The following is a 23,868-nucleotide window of genomic DNA, read 5'->3' as shown; positions in this document are numbered from 1 at the left end:
AAGACAAACAATCTGAATTTGGGAACCATTAATAAATTGGCTAAAAGTCTGAGGAGGGGAAAAACTATGATCTATGAATATGGGCTGGAATAGTGTTATTTATATACTATTATAATATTTACTCATATTTTGAATTAGCTATTATTTTATATTTTAATTTTAGTCATTTTGTTATGTGCTTTTGTCATTTTTATATTTTTTATATTTCTGTTTTGCCTTATTGTAATTTCAATTTTAGTACTTATATACTATTATAATAATTATTCATATTTTGAATTAGCTTATATTTTTATATTTCCATTTTAGTTTTCGTAATGTTTTATTCAAGTTTTAGTAATTTTGTGCTTTTGTCATTTTTATTTCTTTTTTATATTTCTAGTTAGCTCTAGTTTTAGTCATTTTATTACTTTAGTCAAATATTTCAGTTAGTTGCTAAGGCAACATTTAAAAAAAAAAAATAAATTAAGTTTGTTTTTCATCTAATATATATATTTTTTTTAGTTTTATTTCAATGAATGAAAATGATTTTTAATATATTAAAGGTTTGTTTTAATCATCAATAACAACACTGGTGTATGAAGGTTTTAAAAACAATTACATTGTGATATGTGATAAACAGCCTAGTGAAGTTAAGTTTCTGAGCAATTTTTACCACTGAACTCTGTGGAAAATGTGCATTATAAACCTTTTTACCCACAGAGTAAAAAGCAGGTTGTAATGAAGCAAAAAAAAAAAAAATCAGTTCAGTAAATCTGACTGAAAACAGATGATTTAAGCAGTTTTTAGCTACAATTTGGGGTTTGGGTCCATGTGGATTAATTATCATTTAGATGTAAATGTGATCTTCATCCTCATGTAAATTTGATTTCACGGTGTTCAGGTTTGTAATAATTCTCAATGGCACACTCCTCTTAACCACTTTATAATTTATGGCCATTATTAAAGGACGTACTCAATATAAAACACAGTGGAAAAAAAAGTTTTCAAGTCTCAAAGTTTCAAAAACACTCTATACTATACTCTATACACTCTATCCATACATGTGATATGGATTGGTGACTTGAGTTTGATGATAACAGATGGTTCATGGGCAGATGGATTTACATTTCTTTGCATCTTTTTCTCCACAGCTGGCTATAACAATCTGGAGGTAGCAGAGTATTTACTTGAGCATGGGGCGGATGTCAACGCGCAGGACAAAGGTGGCCTTATCCCCCTCCACAACGCAGCCTCGTACGGGGTGAGTGCAATTGCTGATTAAAAAGAGTATTTCAGTGAGACTGGGACTACATACAGCCATCTGTTAAGCCGACACATGTCGTGCCTCCGGTCATGCCAGGTCTGGCAGGAAACTGTGCTGTGGGTACCTCAGATACACACAAACAGATGTAGATGCTGAATAATCCATGTATGTGCTCCTGAAAACTAAACACGAGGGCTTTTCCCCTCTCAGAACAAGTGCAAAGCTACACCTGAACCCCTCTGTGCTCTGATACAGCACTTTGTTTTCACTTCCTGTGACTGAGAAAATCAGTGTGTGGCTGTATGCAAAAAGTGTTTGGACATCTGTGTTTGCTCTGCCAACAGAACCTTGGCTTATGCACTTTTAATGAGTCACTGCGGCTCCTGATTCTTTCAGGTGGTTTCAGTTGCATTTCCACTCGCGAACAACCCAGATGCCGAGATGATGCCATTTGCGAGCCTTAATCCGCACTGCTCAGAACTCTTCTAATACGGGATTTCTGGAAATCAAATCAAGCGAATTCAGAGAAACTCATTTTAGGTGATGGTAGTTGAAGGTATTTGCCCTGTGGAGGTATAAAGGGATGTGATTAAACCATGCAGATGGATGGGAGCAGATTGCGGTTACATAAACATGCTGGATCAGAACTAGCCTGACTCCGGCCCTCGACCACACTCGTATACGCTGCTGTCCAAGAAACAGGACCTCTGTGACTGGAGCGGGGAGATTCTGATTGGCTGCAACCGGAGTGGCAGGTGGCCCAAGCTTTTCTGATTGGCTAGAGGAGAGCTGGCGGCCGGCCGATGCTGGCTGACCTTGAGTGCGCCTCCCTCTGTTCATATGCAGCCTGTTTGTGTAGAGGCTGTCAGCGCTCGGCAAACACAGGCAGCTGATCGCAGTTCCATACAGTCACTGCTGCTGATGGGAGGGCGGCTCAGGACAAGCTCAGCCACACACACTGCAAACCACAACTCTTGAGTTGGCCAAAACCCAAGCTTGTTTTGTTCTGTGCTTTCCATTGGTAGTGAGAATGTTTCTCATATGCCATTTAAAGGGATAGTCCACCCAAAAATTACAATTATTTAGTCATCCTCATGGTGTCAACCTCAGTGCTGTTATTGTTAACTACAACTAAAAGTATTTAAAAACAAAATAGTTATTTGAAATATGTAAAGTAAAATATAAATATTAGATAATAAGTTAAAGCGGAAGTGCTAATATTACTAACTGAAATAAAACTAAAACTGGAATAAAACACTGAATCAAAACAAAAACTGAAATTAAATAAAAAAATCCAAAAGTAATAAAAATAACAAAAGCACATACAAATTACTAAAATTAAAACTAAATTCAAAATGTAATAGTATTTAACTCTTTCCCCGCCATTGACAGATTTTTCCGGGAATCCATGTTTTCATTGTTATACAGTAGTGAGCGCTATTACGCATCTTCTGAAAGAGTACAGAATCTCCGGATCAAAAACACAGGTGAAGAAACAGAAACCAGCGATAGATGCATTACTTGCACACTTGTAAGCTAACGCGATCTTCAAACATTAAACACCATATAAATCAAAACTGCCTAACGTTACCGACTGAAATGTTGACTCAGTATGAGCTATAGGGCTGTGAAGCTTTGGGAGTGTTGATGGACTCGATCTACTGGATCTGTGTTTTCTGTTTTGAAAATCCATCGTTCTGAATCCAATCCGGATGCAGTCTTTGACAAAAACGTGAATTTTTCAGCTTTTTGTTCAAAATGTTGCTTTTTTTTTTTAAATAAAACTTACCCACATTAAAGTGTTGATAAAAAAAAAAGAATGCATTTTTTATATATTATATGTTCAGATATTCATACAACAAAATATTCTTGGGGCCATGAAAGTGATAATTTGTGAAAATGATAAAAAATGTTGGTACTGGGTGGTCTTTAAAAAAAAAAATGCTGGTGTGAAAAAGATCATTGTATGAAAAATGTTATCCTCCAGTCAGCTATTAACCACTACCACCTGATCACGAAATGATTTGAACACGAAAATTGTTTGTCTAATTCATGAACAAATCATTTTATACTGATTTTATCAACTGATTTATAAAAAAAGGGGTGAAAAAAGGATTCTTTGATTATTTTGAGTAAATCATATGATTGTTTTGAATCAATTGATTCACTCAAAAGAGTAATTAGATTCTCAAATGGAACATAGCTACTTTTCTCATTCACTTGCCAAGTAGCGCTAGGGAGGATGTCTATATTTTAAATCGATGACAGTTTACATTTCGGTTTGTTATTTACGCAAAGCTTTAGAAGAGTGGTATGGACCACTTTAAAAATACAACTTGGTGACAATCCAGTATATGAAGTCTAAAACCAGGCAAACTTTTACACCAAAGCAGATCTTCTATAGAAAGGTCTATGCTTATTTTTTTTAAATTAACATAAAGGCTTTAAAGATTATATATTGTACATTAATTTTGTTAATAAGCCTCTGTCTTCCCTTCCAGCATGTGGATATCGCGGCCCTGCTGATCAAATTCAACACCTGTGTAAATGCCACTGATAAATGGGCCTTCACGCCCCTCCACGAGGCTGCACAGAAGGGCCGTACGCAGCTCTGCGCTCTTCTGCTGGCTCATGGGGCCGACCCCACCATGAAGAACCAGGAGGGACAGACGCCGCTGGACTTAGCGACGGTAATGTCTTTAGAAGATACCTTTCACATGGACGTCAAAGCACATATTTATAAATTGCCATTCATTAAACAGAGCTACAGATTTGCATGTCAAAACATAGACCAGTTTAAACCCAACATCTATAAAAGTTTCATGCTCTGTAGGACTATTTGATCTGGCTGTAAGATCTCATATGGTTCAGGTGGCATAGACTATCCTGAGAAATTGGGACATTTATCTTCTAAACACATGAGCTGAGGTGTTTAAACCCATATCCCCTGTGTTCAGGCTTGTGCGAAGCAAATGGTAAATCTACCATAACCTTTACTAATTGGGCTCTTGTGGCTGTGCTCATGCCAGGTGCTAATGACACAGCTGTTCTCTTCTTTTATTGTCCAATTCTAGACCAAGAAGCCAAACTAATGCTATGTTACAACTACCGTCTAATTTATCCCTGCGCCCATGTGGCATGCTACTGTAACACGAATATTAGATGATTTTAGTTGTATTTAAAACTGACCAGACACAGATTTCTTATGGAGTTTTTTCCCTCTGATCTCTAGGCTGATGATATCCGGGCGCTGCTGATTGATGCCATGCCCCCTGAAGCGCTGCCTAGTTGTTTCAAGCCCCAGGCTACGGTGGTCAGTGCCTCTGTCATCTCTCCAGCATCCACACCTTCCTGCCTGTCCGCCGCCAGCAGCATAGACAATCTGGCCGGGCCCCTGGCAGAGCTGGCTGTACCTGGAGCCTCAGGCCCCGCTGATGGGGCTACTGGATCAGAGAGGAAGGAGGGAGAAAGTAAGTAGATCATGTGTAGGTCTGCAACTAATTAATGTCTGATAAAAATAAATAAAATAAAACATTTGTTGTTGGATATAAAATTTCAGTTTAAAATTAAGAAATTATGCTATATATAAGTTGAAATGCTAACAAAAGTAATAATATCTGATAAGAACAATAACTGTAATGGGATTATAACCAAGAGTCTCTTATGCTGGGTACACACCAAAAGATAATCGGGCTGATTTTGGGCCGATTTCCCCCCTTCCGACAATCCTAGCTATGTCCCGATTATCTTGATGGTTCAACAGATTATTTTATCAGATTTTCCCTTGGTGTGAGGTGTGTTAAGAGTGTCCGAACCTGCTCGGAAGAACGTCGGAGCCGCCCCGATCGCGAATCGTAAATATTCAACATGTTTAATATTTACGATCAGAAATCCTGATGTGTGGGGGGAACCCCGAGGACAAACGCGCGCACGTTCTGGAGATTATCACGTGAAACAAAACAATATCCAATCAGAAAGTGAGATGATGGGAAAACGGTCATTCTCACACACACACACACACGCACACATGCAGGAAGCTGAGTGTTATAAGGGTTGAGGGATTAAATAGGCTAACTTTTTCTAAAGAGACAATAAATACAATAAAGAATAAATAAAGACAATAAAGAATGAATATATTTCTGTATAAAAGGTTATGGTGGGTACAATGTTTTTTTTTTTATGTGAATTTTCTGTGAAAATCATTCCAAACACTATCATCATAATTTCTTCCTGCATATCATCTGACATGCTTATTCTGAAGTCTCGTGAGATTTTGCGAGATTTCCTATGTTCACAGTCGAGAATCTGGTTGAAAATCTGTTTGTGTGTGGTGTGCTGTCTTTCTCACATCATGGCACACCACACACTATAGGAGCAAAATGCTTAAATCTAGGATTTTTTGTCCTCATGTTTGTGGTCTATCACATTTTGAAAATCTTATAAGATGTAAAAAATCTTTTGGTGTGTACCCAGCATTAGTCTTACGTTTATTTAAAAAAAAAAATAATAATAATAAAAAAAAACCCAGAAATTATAGTAAGATTATCTGGGCAGAACTTTCTACCTGTTAGCAGTTAAAACTTAGTGAAATGCGTTATGAAATGTTTGTTTGTAATAATAATAATAATAATAATACATGGTGGAGTAATATATAATACTACATACCAGTGCTGTGCAATATACCAGGTCATCTGGTATACCGTTTTCAATTTTGTGTGCAATGTGTATTTTTCAAATACCGGCAGTAGCTGTAAAGATTCTGTGATCACACAGAATGAATAAATAAATAAATAAATATATATATATATAATATAATTCTAATAAGTATAATTAGAACATAGTATGTACATGGAACAGGACTATAAAATAAAGTGCTACCAAATTTTTAAATTTTGATTAATCGCATACTTATCGCAAAATTAAGCATACATCATTTATCTTGTTTAATACGTTCATTTTGTCATCATTTGCTATATCCAGCAAACCAAATGATATAACAGTCCATATCATTCACAAATATGTGCAAACCAAAGCACACATGGGAAAAAAAAAACATTACAGAACAAAACTTTTCAGAATACAATGTACAAGGCATTTTCCTAATGGGCTTTCTCTCATCAATCTAAAAACAATTGACATATTAACCCTCTGGTGTCCTTCATTTCAGAGTCACACTCAAGACCTTCGGGACCAAATGGTCCGGGAGGGTGGGAATAATATTTATTAAAAAAAATCATCATTTTTTTTTTTTTACTTGTTTTTTATAATATTTTTTCTTTTCTTTTTTGGTGTTTTGAGATAATTTTATGATTTATAATTAATATTTATGCAATAATTATGACCCATTTTTTCCCATTGAATATAATAGAAATTTTTTATATATATATAATTTTTATTTTATTTTTATTAAAGCTGTATTTCATTTTAGAGTCAAGCCTAGGCCTCATGAAAGCCATTTTTGAAATGAGATGGGCGCCACCTGGTGGACACACTGAGCATTTTTATCACGCAATAGCACATTTTTACCACTAGTGGATATACAGCTCTCTGTAGAAAGGCTTGCGTATTCTAGTGATTTTGGCCTGAACAGATTTAGTCTGTTTTGCACTCTTGATGTTTTAGAGATTCACCCCTTCACTGTTGAGTCCTTTTTTTCTGCATTCTGGCTGATTTGTAGATTGTATGCACAAAAAAACTCTGTGTTTTCATATTTTTGACAATTTCCCATTCATTTCCTATATGGGAGTCATTTTTGACCAAAGAGCAGAAGTGTGATGACCACTTAGCATGCTTGGATCATGACCTCAATATTTTTTGTGTGTTCACATACCTAATACCATAAAAGTCACCTAGTTTCGTAACATTCCGATGAAGCTGTGATTTTTAAAAATTCAAAACAGATTTTTGTAATCTGAATTTATTAGTGTTTATGTGTATAAAAGTGTGTTTGTGTGTGTGTGGATGTGTCTGTTTTGCACTCTTGATGTTTTAGAGATTCACCCCTTCACTGTTGAGTCCTTTTTTTCTGCATCCTGGCTGATTTGTAGATTGTATGCGCAAAAAAACCTCTGTGTTTTCATATTTTTGACAATTTCCCATTCATTTCCTATGGGGGTCATTTTTGACCAAAGAGCAGAAGTGTGATGACCACTTAGCATGCTTGGATCATGACCTCAATATTTTTTGTGTGTTCACATACCTAATACCATAAAAGTCACCTAGTTTCGTAACATTCCGATGAAGCTGTGATTTTTAAAAATTCAAAACAGATTTTTGTAATCTGAATTTATTTGTGTGTATGTGTATAAAAGTGTGTTTGTGTGTGTGTGTGTGTGTGTGGATGTGTCTGTTTTGCACTCTTGATGTTTTATAGATTCACCCCTTCACTGTTGTGTGCTTTTTTTCTGGATCGTGGCTGATTTGTATATTGTACGCACAAAAAAACTCTGTATTTTCACATTTTTGCCAATTTCCCATTCATTTCCTATGGCGGACCATTTGGTCCCGAAGACCTTGAGTGTGACTATTTTTTTTACAACCACTTAGACTATTCAAATCCTGTCGCCAATTTTTTTGGGTGTTCATATACCAAGTACCAACAAAGTCACCAAATTTCGGACCATTCCGATGAAGCTATGATTTTATACATTTTTTTATTTAAACATTTTGGGACCATTTGGTCCGAAGAACACCAGAGGGTTAATGAGTTTATGAAAGTTTTATATATATATATATATATATATATATATATATATATATATAGTAGTTATATGTGTAATTGTTGGTTAACCCTAAACCTAAATGTAATTAAGCCCTACATGTTTGATTATAGTTCTATGAGATATGATGTTTTTGTTTTTCTCTATAGTTACAATTCTGGATATGAACATCAATCAGTTCTTGAAGAGTTTGTGTTTGGAGCATTTGCGGGATATTTTTGAGCGGGAACAGGTAAGGTCACTTCCTAGGATCAAATCAATTTCAGTCATCTCAATCTCATCAGTTCCACTCGACACATTAAATTGCCAGCTGTCCCATGTAGAGAGGCCTGCTGTTGTTTCCTGAAGAGAACCCTAGGCCCTTCTCGTCAAAGTTATGTAAATGCGATGACATCTGTGGCCTCGTATTATCTCCTTTCAATATACTCTCTATCAGCACCTTGTCTTTATAATTTCCAGTCATCTCCTCTTCAGCCGGAAGCTGTGAGATTACTAGCGTCTCCCGATCTTTATAGTTGTGAGAGATCCTGGGTGATGGGTCTGACCTCTACGCCTCTTCTTTTGATTAATACAGTTGTGCCGCTCCCTCACACTGAGCTCAGGACTGTTGTTCCTCTGGCTTTTCTTCTTCTCGGCTTCGACTCAGTGAGGGTGAGCCGTGGGACGCGATTGGCACGCTGTGCCAGACCCGCCACTCATTTGCACATAGATGAACAGAAATGGTCTTGGCGGCCACCAGCTGGGAAGAGCGCTTGATGTGAGGGGCTGAAATCAGTTCTGATTGTGGCTTTAGTAAGACGCATTCATCTGTCTCACAGTGACTCACTCGTCTGCTCGCTCTCCATCTTATTCTGCCTCGCTGTGCTTATGGGAGATGGAGCATGAAGAGGCAACAGTTTTGCAGAGACGGTGCGACAGACTTGAGTGCAAATGAGATTGAGGACACGCTCTCAGATCTCATACGCGCACCAATGCCGTCATTAGACGCATCTGATATAAGCCTCGGCACAGTTTAGAGTTGTCTCCTCACTTTACTAGAGCCGTCTCCTCACTTTACTAGAGCCGTCAGAAGGGCAGCATGCAAATATTTGTCATTTTTAGATGTCTTCTGTATGTCTGCTGCATTACCATTTCCTTTTGAATAGAGATGCGTCATGCTGGTTGACCAGCTGACTAGTCCACTAATTGACTAGTAATTAATGAGGTTGTCTAGTTCATTCTTATGTTCTAATGTTTTACGTTTGATATTTTACTTTTTAATTATTAGTTTGCATGGTAAAACCATTTTGGACAGCTGTGTCTTTAAATTCATCTGTTTAAAAGCACTACTGTTAACGCCACACACATTCAAGTGGACATTTTGGTTGGGTTTTTTGAGCATCCCACCATGAACTTTGCTGTTCTTGCTTAACGCAAGAATTTGTCTAATGTAAACGCCACCTAATAAACTCATCCAATCAGGGACCGAAACAAAACCAGGTTAAAAACCATAGACCTTAATCGGGGTAGACGCCATATTGAATTTAACACTGATGAAAACAAGGCTGAGGGATAGACTTGCAGTCTTTACAGTGGCATGCACTGAATAAAGGTCCTAGATCACGTAATTTTCATAACTCGTGAAATGTTCATAACTCGTTTCATAACTTGTCTACTAACACCAACAAGGATAACTATAACTGTAAATGTATTTGCGTTCATACCCATGCACGATAAAGTTCTTTTTATTATAAGCGCTTATTATATTTAGAAGTTATTATAATTATAAGTTATGTTGTCTGCTGCTTTAAATGCTTAAACTCTACAAAGTCAGGAACATTTTTATTGGCTATCAATGTTTTTGTCGTTTATCAGCTGTTGTGTGTGTGTGTGTATATATATATATATATATATATATATATATATATATATATATATATATAGTTGTGAATGTGGACTTCCCTATTCTCATAGAATTAAAATGATGATTAAAACTTTCTAGTTATAGTTACTTTTATATTTATCGTCCTTGATTTAGTCGGTTAGTCGGTTTTTGAAGGTTTTGCACTAGTCTGTAGTAAATCTGCTGCAGTTCTTTTTCAGCTTTGGCACAAATGAAAACTTCACCAAAAGAATTAAAGAGAAATGGAATCTTTCCAGCTGTGACCATCACACCTTCACTGCTATAATGGCCAGTCCTGCGAGTCCTATCGATTGAAGTGAGAGAGAGAGAGAGAGAGAGAGAGAGAGAGGGGGCAGTTGGCAGCTCCTGGGCTAATGGCTTTTGACAGAGCTATCATAGATGTGATGCATTGCCAATAAGTGGGCCATTGGAACTGAGAGTGTGAGAGTTTGAGATTACACAGGCTGAGGCTGAGTCAAGGGTGATGAGGGCTCATTCACACTTTTTAAGTATGATTTTTTTGTATATTTTTGAAAGAAGTCTCTTATGCTCAAAATATATATCAGTTTGGCCATATTCATTGAAACCCAATATAATTTCACATGCTTAGTCCAGTGTGATTAAACCTTAATGCTCTCTGTAAGAGACACGCTGGCTCAACGGCTCCCTGCCTCAGTCTAGCATGCCCAAATCGCCATCTGCATGTTTGCTTTTGTCTGCTTTGTACCGTGTAGGAGGCATATTCGGCAATAATCATTCTTTGTGTTATGAGTCACATGCGATACTATCCATCCAAGCCTCCTGCGGCTATAAGAGTTTATCATCTCAGTAGGAGGAAGTTTCACATACCAACACGCTGAGAAAATGAAAAATTGCACTGTTGGCTGTTTTTGATGCAGTTGAAATTGGACTTGAAATGAGATGCTTAATGCCATTTTTAATTTACATTTACATTTATGCATTTGGCAGACACTTTTATCCAAAGCGACTTGCATTGCATTGCAAGGTGCACATTTACATTCTTATCAGGTCTTGCGTTCCCTGGGAATCGAACCCATTACCTTGGCGTTGCAAGCACCAACTCTCTACTGTTTGAGCTACAGGAAAGCTTTTAATTGCACCTTTATGTGATTGGTTGTGCCTGCAGACTACTTCACTTTCCCTTGTTCTGATTGGTGTTCACTTGTTGTATTAGATTTCGCTCGATGTGCTGGCTGACATGGGGCACGAGGAGCTCAAGGAGATCGGGATCAACGCATACGGGCACAGACACAAACTCATCAAAGGCATTGAGAGGCTGCTGGGTGGTCAACAAGGTCAGCTCAGAAGCGTTTAGCTCCAGCTTCTCTCTTAAACACCATCTGTTCATGACTAAGCAAACCACGGTGCACTGAGGTAACTTATAGTTTTATGTGTTGGTGTGCTTCCTAACAGGTGCCAACCCATACCTGACATTCCACTGTGCGAGTCAAGGCACGGTGCTGATCGACCTGGCACCTGATGACAAAGAGTTTCAGTCAGTAGAGGAGGAGGTGAGAGTGCACTCCAAATCAGCAGATCTAGGAGCCTTTTCCTTCCAAAGCATGTGAAATAATATTCCAGATTATAAAATGGATAGTTCTTGTACTAGATGCTGATTATGCTGATATTTTTAGGCTTTATTTATGTGTATATTTATTTTATTTATTTAGTGGTAATATGCAATTAAACATGTATTAACAACCTTCAACAACTAAATTAACTAAACTAAATATTTTTCTTGATCATACAGTTTTTTTGTGATGAATATGGTTTTAGTGGTGTTAGTGTGCAACAAGTTACAACTTATAGTCTTACAGTATATAACCTGTTTGTGGTCTTATTTTATCAATTTTACTTTGCAGTAAAAGTTATTACATATATATAGTCTTATATAACTTGCTTGTAGTCCTATTTTTTTTTTTTTTTAGTGTGCGACTAGTTAGTCTTTTATTTTAGTGTGTGATAAGTAACTTTTTAATAGTCATAACCTATTGTAATCTTATTTTATTTTTCTTTGGTGTGATATAACTGATTTTATTTTTTATTTTAGTGTATTTTATTTTATTAATTTTGTGTATTTTATAGTTATAGTTATTTTTTTTATTTTAGTGTGTAAGCTATTATTTTAATCTTGGATAACTTATTTAGCCTTAAGTTACTTAAGATAAGTTAGTTAGCTCTCATATATAACATTATTTAATATTTTATTTTACCCTATGAAGGGCTGCGTGGTCTTTAATAGATGTTTTTATGTAACATAGCATGTAACAAACAATTATGCTTTTGTTTACAGCTGCAAAGTACGATCAGAGAGCACAGGGATGGTGGCAATGCGGGGGGTGTCTTCAGCAGGTACAACATCCTGAAGGTGAGTGCATTTTTCGATTTTCTTTTCTATTCATTCTAGACGCGTTTGATTAGTTAGTTTATGGTTCAAATGTTTGATGAACATCTAAGCAACGATGTCAACTTTGTACAATGTCGGTACAGATTCAGAAGGTGGTGAACAAGAAGCTGAGGGAGCGATACTCACACAGGCAGAAGGAGATCGCAGACGAGAACCACAACCACCACAACGAGCGCATGCTCTTTCACGGTACTGCTCCAGCTCACGGTCACGAGATGAATGGCCTGTTTTAAAAAGCTATTTGGGAAAGTTCAAGCTACAAAAGAACCTTTTTTCTCCCATATCAGACTCAAAAGCTTCTTTCAAACAATGTTATCTCAGTTTTCCAGTTTTTACATAAGAATAATCAACTTCCTTTTTCTTCATCTACAAGGGTCACCATTCATCAACGCCATCATCCATAAAGGGTTTGATGAGAGGCACGCCTACATAGGGGGGATGTTTGGGGCAGGGATCTACTTTGCAGAGAACTCCTCGAAAAGCAACCAGTATGTGTACGGCATCGGAGGAGGGACGGGCTGCCCCACACATAAAGACCGCTCCTGTTACATCTGTCACAGGTACATGCACATCTGATTCTTCCCATTTTTTGAGTCTGATGGCGATATCCATTATCAGCTAGCAAGTAACTAGCTAGTAACTAAAAGAACTTCTAGCTAGTTCTTTTTATTGTTGCCATTTTATTTGATCTTAATATCCGGATGTTAGGGAGAAGAAGAAACATTTTTTTTTTTAGAAATTAATCTGTTTATGCATGGACACCGGTTATGTTCATTTTTGCTGGCTCCTATGAAGGTATCTTGAGTAAAACGGCTCTATATTTTACAAAGCACTTACAAACGACCTGAACTGGAAGCGATGCAACCTGTTTTACAGAACACGGAAGTTTGTTGCAAAAAATCTTAGATTAGCTCTCAATATGATTTGTTGTTTATCAATGATAAAACAGGAGTACTTACCCTAAATGACCAGCTGATGGTGCTGTCTATCCTGTAATCCAGTGCTTCTCAACAGGTTTAGTACAAGTGTTTATTGTACAGAAGTGTAAAGAAAATCAGACACTGTATATAATTACAATCATGAACACTGATTAAAATTCTAATTACTAAAATGAATTAATCTAAAACTATCCATGGATGTAGGCTACTACTATGTAATAATTTATTTACACATAAGCTTTCATACATGTCCTATTCAGTGTGCAGAAAGCTCAAAGGTTTCCAAAATTATTAGTGTATTGTAAATTATATTGTAATTATAAATATAAATCTGTATATATAACAAATGATATAATTATTATTATTTTTAAAATAATTGTATTAATTATATTATTTTTTTTTTTTTCAAATGCTGTTTTTATTTTAAATTATTTAATTAATATATGATGAATTATACTGTAATAATTATAATTTAAAAATTATAATTTATATTTATTATTATTATAATTTCATTAAAACATAATGTTATAGTTTTATTTATTGCAAATATAATTGTGCTGTTTGCAGGCAGATGCTGTTTTGCCGGGTGACTTTGGGTAAATCCTTCTTACAATTCAGTGCCATGAAGATGGCCCACGCTCCTCCAGGGCACCATTCCGTCATCGGCCGACCCAGCGTCAACGGCCTAGCCTACGCCGAATATGTCATCTACCGAGGAGAACAGGTGAGAGGGCTCAGATGTTTAACAACTGAAAATACAATCGCACAACATTAAAACAAATATTTAAGGTAGTAGATATTCAGTTTGTTTCCAATTTTGGTGTTTTTGCAGGCCTACCCAGAGTACCTCATCACATACCAGATCATCAAGCCAGACAGCACACCTCCTTCCCCAGCAGCGGCGGAGCAGAAGTCCTAGTCTACGCGGGTCCCAGATCAGCGGCCCTGCAAAACACTCAGACTGTTACCCAGACATTTCACACACATCCACAGACGCCTCCTCATGTTCACTCACCCGTAACCCTCTGCACTGCCTCTTTAATTTGCAGTTATGCTCCATTTCTGTCCTCGTGAGTGTTTACAAGAAAGAGTTGCCTTGGCTGGCCGCGTCTTGGACCTCCTCTTCAGGTCAAAGGTCAGGACATAGGCCACAGCGTTGCTTCAGGGCTCAGTGAAAGGACTGCTCCGTGAAAGACAACAAGTGACCTCTTCCCTGTCATTTTACGTGATCTAACACTGTTCAAGCATTAGCTTACTTTCTTTGAAACGGTTTTACTAGTACTGTGATTAATTACCCATTTTATTTTCATCAATGTGATTCACAATAACAGACCACGTCTCAAAGGATCTGACATTTCAGCAATCCTCCTTTCCATTATTGAAGTTCACTAAAGACCCAGAAAATCTCATTGTTGTGTTTTTTTTTTCTTTATGCATTGTTGTTTAAAAAAAGCCTTAGAGGGGTTTTAAAGCAAAAAGAATGTTGTTGCAGAGACCAGAACTATTCAAAAAGCCTTTGACCACAAAATAGCAAAATTATTATTATTTTTTTGTTTTGTTTTGTTTTTTGTTTTGTTTTTTTTACACATTTTTTACATATCTTTGCACAGGAACACTGGTCAGAATGTCCCATTCCATTGTCATAGCATAATCTGAAAATGAATCTTTTAAAAAAAATTGCACTTTTAAGCAGGACTTAAGTTATTCAAAATAAAAAAAGACATAGGTTAAAAAAAATTCCAGTAATGTACAGGTTGTGTAACGGACAATGCCTTTGTATAGCTTTTAATGTTGTTTACTGATTCAGAGTGGGGTTTTATTACTGTAGTACTGTAAAGGAAGTGGGAATTTTTGCTTTCAGATCTTTTCTTCAATATTTTCAGACGACCATGTGACTCCGCTTTGGAAGTCGTTCCTTTTGCTTTTGGCTTGTTTTGGATCACAACCACGGGAATTCCTAAATCTTGTTCATTCCAGTCCTGTTTCTCTGGGGTCAGAGAAACGTCCCCTCTTTTACGAGGGTGTCCGTAACATTTTAACTGTTACACACTACTGATATCAGCATTCATGTTACAGAATGAAATGAAGGACATGGCTCTACCTCTGGAAGTCTCATGGTTTGGTTGCTTTGCTCAGGTGTAGTTTGTTGTTCTGTACACGTGTACTGGAGGACATCTGCCTTACTCTTGGACTCTCTGTGTTCAATCCAGAGAGAGAGAGAGATAGAGAGAGCTTCTCCTCTTAGTAGTATGAGCACAGACATGGCCACTGCTCCCCTCAAGCCAACACGTGGGAGATTAACTCCTGAACTATTTCTCAATTCTCTGAACTGTGTTTTTATTTTATTTCCATCTTCCTGTGAAATTTAATCAGAAACGGCTTGTCTACCGTAAGCCATCTGCGGATTAATCAAACACTCAATCATGTAAAATGGTCTTAATAAAGTACGTCATAAATACTGTCTGCTCTCTCTTTTTTCACACTTGCTTGAACCCTTATTCAGTTTCCTTATCAATTATAGTATAGTAAATCAAATAATATTAGGTAATATTTTTATTATTAAATACTTACAGTTTACAGTACAATTGGATGGGGGGGGGGGGGTAAAAAAAACGTGCATCACAATAAGTGTAATTGTAACTAAACAGAATTTTAACAAAGTTTAGTGACAACATGTTACAATGTTTACATGGTACAATGACTTGTAGGCTACTGTTTTTATTATAGCTTGACACAAATTTCATGATTTCAATTCTTGTGATTTGATTCCGATCTTGATTCAATATTGACTCATTTGGATAAATAGGTAAAAATCTCACCTAAAGCTGTAAACAGAGAGCCCTGTGAGCTGGTATTATTAAAGGTTAAAAATAACAAATTTAATTAAATATAATGCGTTATTTTTTTTTACTTTTGACATAAGTAAAAATATAATAAATATATAATATAATGCACATATTTAGCTAAATGCTCTTCTATAGTTATTTTTTTTAAATGGCTTTCCTGAGGTATGCTAAATGTAATGTATGAGACAATTGTTCTCCTGCTGTTTTATTGACCTCTTTCGGTGGTTGAAAAACACTGATTGATCGATATTATGTATGAGGCATATATACTTGTACTATATCTTTCAACATAGCTGCTTTTGTTCATTCGTGTTTAACTAGTAGTAAAGAGTAAGATCGGTTTACGTGCCGCTTGAACTGAGGCGCTAGAGCGATCTGTCACGTCACATTTACAAGCGCCAAAACGGTATTTGTTGTTTGAATTTAATTGACAGAATCTGAGAGCTGAGAATTTTTTTTTCATATCAGAAGTAACCTGCTCAGTCTTGTCTGTCAGTTAGTGTCAGTGTCCTCTTTGCTTCGCGATTTTTCTCTGGGTAAGAAAATGGTTGTGTGGTGTGAGAGCGTGTGGAAAGTGTCGACTGCGTGTGAGAGTTGGCAGAGCCACACTTTACTGAACCCTTGTGAAGTAGGCCTACAGTGCAGCTGCATTCATGGAAAGTCATGGAAATATCAGGTAATTTTAAAATGGAAGTTACTAATATGCATGTTCTTATGCTCTGCTTTGAAATATTCAATCCTAATCGCTTTTGTGTAGAGTAGCATTGGTGTTCCATTTTGTTGTTCAGTCATGTCGGGTTTTTTTTTTTTTTTCAACTAATCATTTGAACGTCTTCATAAAATTGTCTGAATAATTCATTAGTGAATCCGTCTGAATTAAAAACCATAATTCAGCCATAAATGGCTGGAAAGGTCGTGAAATTAATATGGAGATTCATTGGTCAAACGCTGGCAAGTGGCAACCCTGTTTGTGTGATATGTTGCTATGGTACATTTCAGCTTCAACCTAATTTATCACATTTATTGAAATATTATCAGAGACACACTGAAGCAAAATTGCAATTACAAATTATTTTTTGCTTTAAACGTTTTACAGTTTAGCTACAGTGTGTCTGATGGTTAAGCGGAAAAATGATCATGGTTATTTAACGAGAAGTTCGCTGGTTTTCCAGCGAACTTCTCGTTAAATAAGTGGGAAGGATTGAGTCAGAATTGACCATGACGTGAATGCAGCTAACAGGACACACGTTAGAGGGCGCTGTGGCTCTTCAAGAATAACTTCTATTGAACCTATTCAAAATTCTACCCTCATTTATCAGATAAAAGCTAAATCACTTCTCCTGCATAATAGCGCGCTCTATTCTTTTATATCTTTTCTTAGTTCATGTAAGATATAATGAGATGGCTCATGTTCTATTCATTTTACAAAATTATTGCAATATTACTTACAGGCCTACTGCTATAGAGCAAAATATGATCCTGTAGATTTGTAGATCTGTAGATTTTGTTCTTCTATACAATTAAATCACGCCACACTTTCATTAGAGAACACAGTTTATATTTAACAATGACAATCGTGAGATAAATAAAATGTACATATAATACAACAGAACATGGTAGAGTTAAAAAAAAATCCTAACCCTCTGAATGATTATTGCCATGAGCGTTCAGACAATAACATTTCACAAGTACAGTAAAAATTATTGCATTCATCTCATCAGTGATTGACAGACAAACAGACCATGTAATATGGCAAAAAAACGATGCTTGGTTAAAACTTCAATTCCGGTTGCTAAACAAACCTCAAATAAATTTTGCATCACTTAAAAGTGCTATAAAAGGTGCCCACAATCTCATAAAAAAAGAAGTAGGACTCCCAACACACATACACATACCATCTGCTATATGGACTCTTCAAGTTTCCCTCACAGAGCTTCTCAGAGGGGAATAATAAAAAGCAAATTGACTCATAGGAAAGCGGCTTCCCAATAATCCCATTCCCAACTTCCAGTGTAAAAAGGTTCAGTGTACAACCCAGCATCATCCTGTCTATTAATGAGAACATTCCATGCGGAAGAACGCCACAGTCATTATTGGTAAGGCATACAGCAGAAATAACTCATAAGATATCCTCGGTACAAATTGGCAAAGAAAATCAGACGTTTAAAATCGTGATCATACAATATAACAAAAGAAAACAGAACATACAGTGCTTTGGTGGCGACTGGGAGGAAGGAGAATCAGGTTATTGCTCTGCTCTGTGACAGGAACGGATCTGTATTGCAGATTGAAATGCTTTGAATGTCTCGTTCGCGATCAGTCTGAAGGAAAGGTGAGTAAAAGTGTTTGTGTACCTTCTCTGTACAAGGCACTGACAAATGCTAAACAAACTTGATGAAAGACAGCAGTGTATCAGCAGCTTGGTGATGTTGTGATGGGACTCTGTAGGTACGTGAGGCTGCTGGGCTGGCTGTGCGTCACCACTGACACGGGGAAGCTGAAGATGAAGGGTGACGTGGGGGTGGAGGAAGACTTGGGGCCTAGAGTGGCGGAAGGGCTGGCGGCCTCTACAGAACAGGAAGTGGCCAGGACCTGCGACTCGAACTGCAGGAGCTGACCCATGAAGCTAAAGTTGGGGGAGATGATACTGCGCCGCTGTTTCACGAACTCGAAGGCCTCTTCCAGACGCACCCGCTTCTTCTTCATCAGGTACGCCAGGCAGATAGTGGCCGACCGCGAGATGCCGGCCTGACAGTGCACCAGAACACGGCCGTTGGAATCTTTGACAGAGTCTGAGGAAAGAGCAGAGAGTTTTGTTAAGCACAGATAAAGCTCAGATGAGTCATCTTACCGCATAAGCAGTGAAGCTGACGCCCGCAACTTTTTGAAATATCATTGAAAGCAATGAGGCATATGTTGATTCGAAACCCCCTCTGAAGGGTTCACTTGAGTTAATTCAGCAAACAATTAGTCAGACTGATTCGAAAAAGTGAACTTTGTGAATCTTTTAGAACTAGCTATTAATTAAATAAACCGACGCAGACAACTCAAGTTTTTGGGAATCAAACTATGCTGATCGTGGCATGGGTTACTTTTGGTTTTGCATGCAGCCCTCAAAAGGAACTCAAAACTAAATATTTTTCTTGCCAATATTTTATGTCTCATTACATTCAGTTCAGGCTGCAATCTCACAATCACTACTTGGATATAAAAAACTATTTGAAATTTGTGCTTGAAACATGTCTGGAGATTGAACAGTGAAAACTAGACCGACTATGAAGGTCAACCAAATTATTATTATTACACTGTATTAACTTAGAGTGAGAATGTAAAGTGTTTTTCAATTAACACTGGATTTAATTATCTCCTGTGCATCACTAGAATCAAAAAGCCTATCCAATCAGACAAGAGGGTTTCTGATTGACATGTAAAACAACCAATCAATAAAATATAAACGATTAGTAATTTATAAAAAGATACAAATAAAATAAATGAACAATTAAATCTAAAATAAAATGTTGCTACAATGAAATCATAAAATAATACAACATTTTCAAAACTATAATATCCCTGTTTGATATTAACTGTTTTTAATAACAGTTTGATATACACAATGATCCGTGTGTATTATTACCACTCAAAACACCCAAATAATAAGGACAATGCATTTCTAGAATACATGTATAACTGGTTATTACACATTCACCAAAAACTGATAGTTACAGTTGGACAAAAAACACTCAACACCCCGGCAAAATGGTCTGGGGTGGAATTCACACTCATAAACACAGACACCTCCTGCTATAACTAATAAGCTGCCAATTAACAAAAAAATGACGTGCGTGGAACAAAGAGAAAATAACCTCGGTATCAAAATATTAGTCAGATGTCTTTCTTCGTGTGCACTTGACTGTCTGCATATATGCCTTTGCACAGCCATACACACCCAGATCTGAGGTAACTCCAGTATCAAGGCACCCCTGAATGGAGGATGAGTCAGACTCTGGTCCCTAAGCTCTGCACTCTGACGCATACATACAAGCACACACACACACACACACACACACACACACACACACACACCTAGGACGGTGCGATCAAATGCGGCAAGCCTTCTTGTGGGCCTAGCTTTAGTGCAGAGGATGCTGAGCTGAAATTGGATATACAGGACCCCCACCCCCCCACCCCCCACAACCTCACTCAGTTGCGGAAAAACCCTTTTATAAGGAAGACCCACCCATACCGCAGCATTCCTCCCGTATTTTGCACCTTTGACGTGGGCCTTTCATTTTCATCATTGCATTTATCTATATATCAAAACACATTCAAACATATTCTTCAAGCTTCTTTATGCTACATGCACCAAGCTGAGCTATTGTAATGGGTGCTAGCCTAAAAAGGAGGGTGTAATTGTTGCAAAAGCTCTGCAATGCAGATCAACGTTTTAATTGCTGATTAAATGCATATCATTTGCAGTTAAAAGGACCTATAACAACCAAGACTAATTTACGGACCAACGGTTACACCTACCCTAACCATCCAAACCCCAATTTACATACATACATGCATACATGAAATAAATTAGGCTATATTTTTTATTAAAAATAAATTAAAAATCATCATACCTATAAATTCAATGGCTTCAATGAACCAAGAGCTGATGTCCTCCTTATGGTTGTCTTCCACCGGGATACACTTGTACTGGTAATCCCCTTCAAAATGGTTGGGGCAGTTTGAAGATACATTCAATAGAGCAGAAATGCCCATACGATCTAGCATGTCCTTTTTAGACGCATGGAGAGCACTGCCAAGAAATAAAAAGGGGAGGATTTCCACAGGCCCACCCTGTAATAAAAAAGGGACAACAACTTAATTAATAATATTACATATTTAATATATATTTTAATAATAATAATAAATGCATGTATTAATTAAAATCTAAATGGTTTTATTAATTTGTCCTTATATTCATCAAATTACAGGCCCTTCTCAATAAATGATGAAAAGCATTTATAACAGATTACACTTACACCTCTATTTGCTATAAAAAGGTCACTCTAAAAATGTCCAGTTTATTTATTCGGGAAATTCGTATTGATTTGGCCCGCTGTTATGTCATTGGTGGCCTGCTTAACAAGCTGTAGAGACAGGAAGTGATCGATGTGGGAATCAACACTGAAGCGTACTGGAGTGTCTGACACACTACACCCCCGTTACAGAGGAAGGCCGGACGAACGCACTCAAAAGTACTGCTATATCAGCCGGAAAGAGCAGCGGATGACAGCAGTCAACAGGACGTTTAATGTTACACAATGCTGCCCATTAGCTGACCTCAAAGTATCCAGCGCTGCTAATGTAGTTACCTGGTCATGCTGGGGAGTTGCGCAGAAGGTGCAGCTGGTCTCCACACTGGACTGAGGGCTGGATACGGGCAGTGTTTTGGTTTTCAAACAGTAATCGGGATACTGTGTGGAAAATCTGTCGTAGCCTCCTATAAAGTGAAGAAGGAAAAAAAAAACATGTTAATGCATTTGTCCAAATTGTATCCAGCTTAAATATCTAATATGAACTGTTGGCTGTTTAAAGGGGTTTTAGGACTAGCCAGGCCAGCTTGAATCATCTAACCGAATTTTATTTGCCCTTAATTGGTATTTGAATGGGATATTTTTTATTGTTTTGAGGTCAGACAGAATTTACACTTAAGAGACCACCTTAACACAATTTTCACATTTCAAGAACACAAAGATAATGCAGTAAATGACTGATCACTTGTAACATTTATTAACCATGATAATCTAAAAAAAATAAAATAACTAAGATCGGACATTTTAATTTAGGCCCACTCTTTTCAGGCAAGCCGTAAAACATTTTGAATAAAAATAGACAGTCTTAAATTATTATCAAGCCTCACAATTTAACACACTAAAAAGGGCATACATTTTTAAAATGAAGGAATCTCTATTTAAAAAAATGTGAGGCATATTTAATAGTTGGTTTGTGTCTATGAACAGGTGGGAATTATTGTCAAGGTGTGAATATTCTCCTCAGAATGTGGGGGCTGGTTTCTAAATGGTCAAACAGCTCAAGGTGGTCAAGCTGGAACATGTTACCTGGTCAGCCGGCAAATGACCAGCCTGGACCAGCTTAGACCAGCTACCATGTTCCAAAAACAGCTAGGCTACTATCTTAAGCTGGATTTTCCAGCAGGGAATAGCCTACATTACATCATTATCTTAGAGAGCAGACATGATGCTTAGATTTAACCACAGTCAAAACATCTATACAACAGATATTTCAGAGCATGCAGCTTTATTTCAAATAATACGGTTGCATCAAGAAATACAATAATACAATCATTTTTTTCCGTATAGTGTAGATTTGAATTTACCTTTTAGCAGATAGACTTCTGTCCTATATGTATCCCTACACAAAGCGTTATGCACGAGGGTGATTGTGCTGTCTTCTCTCATAGTGTTTGTATCGGAGGTCCGCTCATCGTACAAGATCACGGCGGAGTACAGCCCCGATTTAAGACGGGCTCTCGCTTCGTCGTCACCGGACAGAATCTGGTCCAAACTAACGGAGCCTTTTGCTCGCCTCCGAACTATTGTGTTACAGCGAATATTTACGGCACCGCGAAGGTGACCTGCGCTGAACGCTAGGAACGATCTGCAGTCCAAAAGAAGACTTTTCGCACTATCGTCCTTCATCAACCTCTTCAAAACGCTGCAATCCATTTCACTAAGTTCGTCCATTGTGACCATTTTCCTCCTCCGATGGGGACTGGTCACCGCCAAATTGTGGTTTAATGAAAAGAATACGTCAAATCCAACGTTGGCAGTGCGCAGTGTAATGTTGTGTTACCCTCCTGAGAGCTTTACTACCAGAGGCAGTTCTCTTTCCGTTTTATGAATGGGCTTCAGACGATCGCTCCATAAAAGGATCGCGACGTCACAATGGAGATGACGTCTGCTACGAGCTCCATTCACAGGCGCTCTTCATTCATGAGAGTCAGCGACGATCGATGCTGACCGCCGTCACCTTCTAAACCAGAATTCAGCCGTCGAATATTTCTTTTGAGATGACGAAACTGTTTGCTGAAATTAAATTTGAAGAAGGTCTAAAGTAAACAATATGTGAAAAGAATATCCATTAACATGGATGATACACCCACGGCAAAACGACGACCAAATAAAGCGCTTGTAGGCTAATCACGAATTCACTGTGTACACAATTTTATTTGAACAAGAATATAAAAATAGCATATACAATATGTTAATAAGTTAACTGTAAAATATGTAAATTTAATATATAGGCTATATATATATATATATATATATATATATATATATATATATATATATATATATATATACAGTGAGGAAAATAAGTATTTGAACACCCTGCTATTTTGCAAGTTCTCCCACTTAGAAATCATGGAGGGGTCTGAAATTGTCATCGTAGGTGCATGTCCACTGTGAGAGACATAATCTAAAAAAAAAAATCCAGAAATCACAATGTATGATTTTTTAACTATTTATTTGTATGATACAGCTGCAAATAAGTATTTGAACACCTGAGAAAATCAATGTTAATATTTGGTACAGTAGCCTTTGTTTGCAATTACAGAGGTCAAACGTTTCCTGTAGTTTTTCACCAGGTTTGCACACACTGCAGGAGGGATTTTGGCCCACTCCTCCACACAGATCTTCTCTAGATCAGTCAGGTTTCTGGGCTGTCGCTGAGAAACACGGAGTTTGAGCTCCCTCCAAAGATTCTCTATTGGGTTTAGGTCTGGAGACTGGCTAGGCC

At 37.3% G+C, this 23,868-nt stretch overlaps 2 protein-coding genes across 3 annotated transcripts in view; one reads left to right on the top strand and one right to left on the bottom strand.

Annotated features, from left to right (window-relative positions):
• tnksa (tankyrase, TRF1-interacting ankyrin-related ADP-ribose polymerase a) overlaps positions 1-15,671 on the top strand; it is a 110,389-nt gene extending 94,718 nt beyond the window's left edge. For both annotated transcript variants that reach the window (XM_084136403.1, XM_084136402.1), the window contains 11 exons: positions 1,131-1,240; positions 3,745-3,933; positions 4,476-4,713; positions 8,112-8,194; positions 11,040-11,160; positions 11,279-11,376; positions 12,159-12,233; positions 12,356-12,461; positions 12,646-12,832; positions 13,778-13,934; positions 14,043-15,671. In XM_084136403.1, the coding sequence (XP_083992529.1) occupies positions 1,131-1,240; positions 3,745-3,933; positions 4,476-4,713; positions 8,112-8,194; positions 11,040-11,160; positions 11,279-11,376; positions 12,159-12,233; positions 12,356-12,461; positions 12,646-12,832; positions 13,778-13,934; positions 14,043-14,129 (1,451 nt within the window). In that variant the 3' untranslated portion in view covers positions 14,130-15,671. The remainder of the gene's footprint in view (positions 1-1,130; positions 1,241-3,744; positions 3,934-4,475; positions 4,714-8,111; positions 8,195-11,039; positions 11,161-11,278; positions 11,377-12,158; positions 12,234-12,355; positions 12,462-12,645; positions 12,833-13,777; positions 13,935-14,042) is intronic.
• A 1,921-nt stretch (positions 15,672-17,592) lies between these two features.
• On the bottom strand, positions 17,593-22,954 carry dusp4 (dual specificity phosphatase 4). Its single transcript, XM_084137176.1, has 4 exons — positions 22,445-22,954; positions 21,420-21,547; positions 20,682-20,901; positions 17,593-18,848 (listed from the first exon to the last, which is right to left on the bottom strand). Exons 1-4 carry the CDS (start codon positions 22,818-22,820, stop codon positions 18,469-18,471), a joined length of 1,104 nt encoding a protein of 367 aa, XP_083993302.1. The 5' UTR covers positions 22,821-22,954; the 3' UTR covers positions 17,593-18,468.
• Positions 22,955-23,868: the final 914 nt, after the last annotated feature.

Source organism: Abramis brama (assembly GCF_963993115.1).
Source record: "Abramis brama genome assembly, chromosome: 15".
Taxonomy (NCBI): Eukaryota; Metazoa; Chordata; class Actinopteri; order Cypriniformes; family Leuciscidae; genus Abramis; species Abramis brama.
The sequence above is the reverse complement of the archived record's forward strand: the minus strand, read 5'-3'. Positions and strand labels throughout refer to the sequence as shown.

Bases quoted from the DNA above. Each gene is read 5' to 3' on its own strand.
- dusp4 (XM_084137176.1), bottom strand. From the start codon at position 22,820: ATGGTCACAATGGACGAACTTAGTGAAATGGATTGCAGCGTTTTGAAG. The intron at 21,548-22,444 runs GTAAATTCAAAT...TTCACTTTATAG, and splicing joins AGAAGTCTATCTGCTAAAAG to GAGGCTACGACAGATTTTCC. The intron at 18,849-20,681 runs GTATGATGATTT...CTCTTTCCTCAG, and splicing joins TGAAGCCATTGAATTTATAG to ACTCTGTCAAAGATTCCAAC.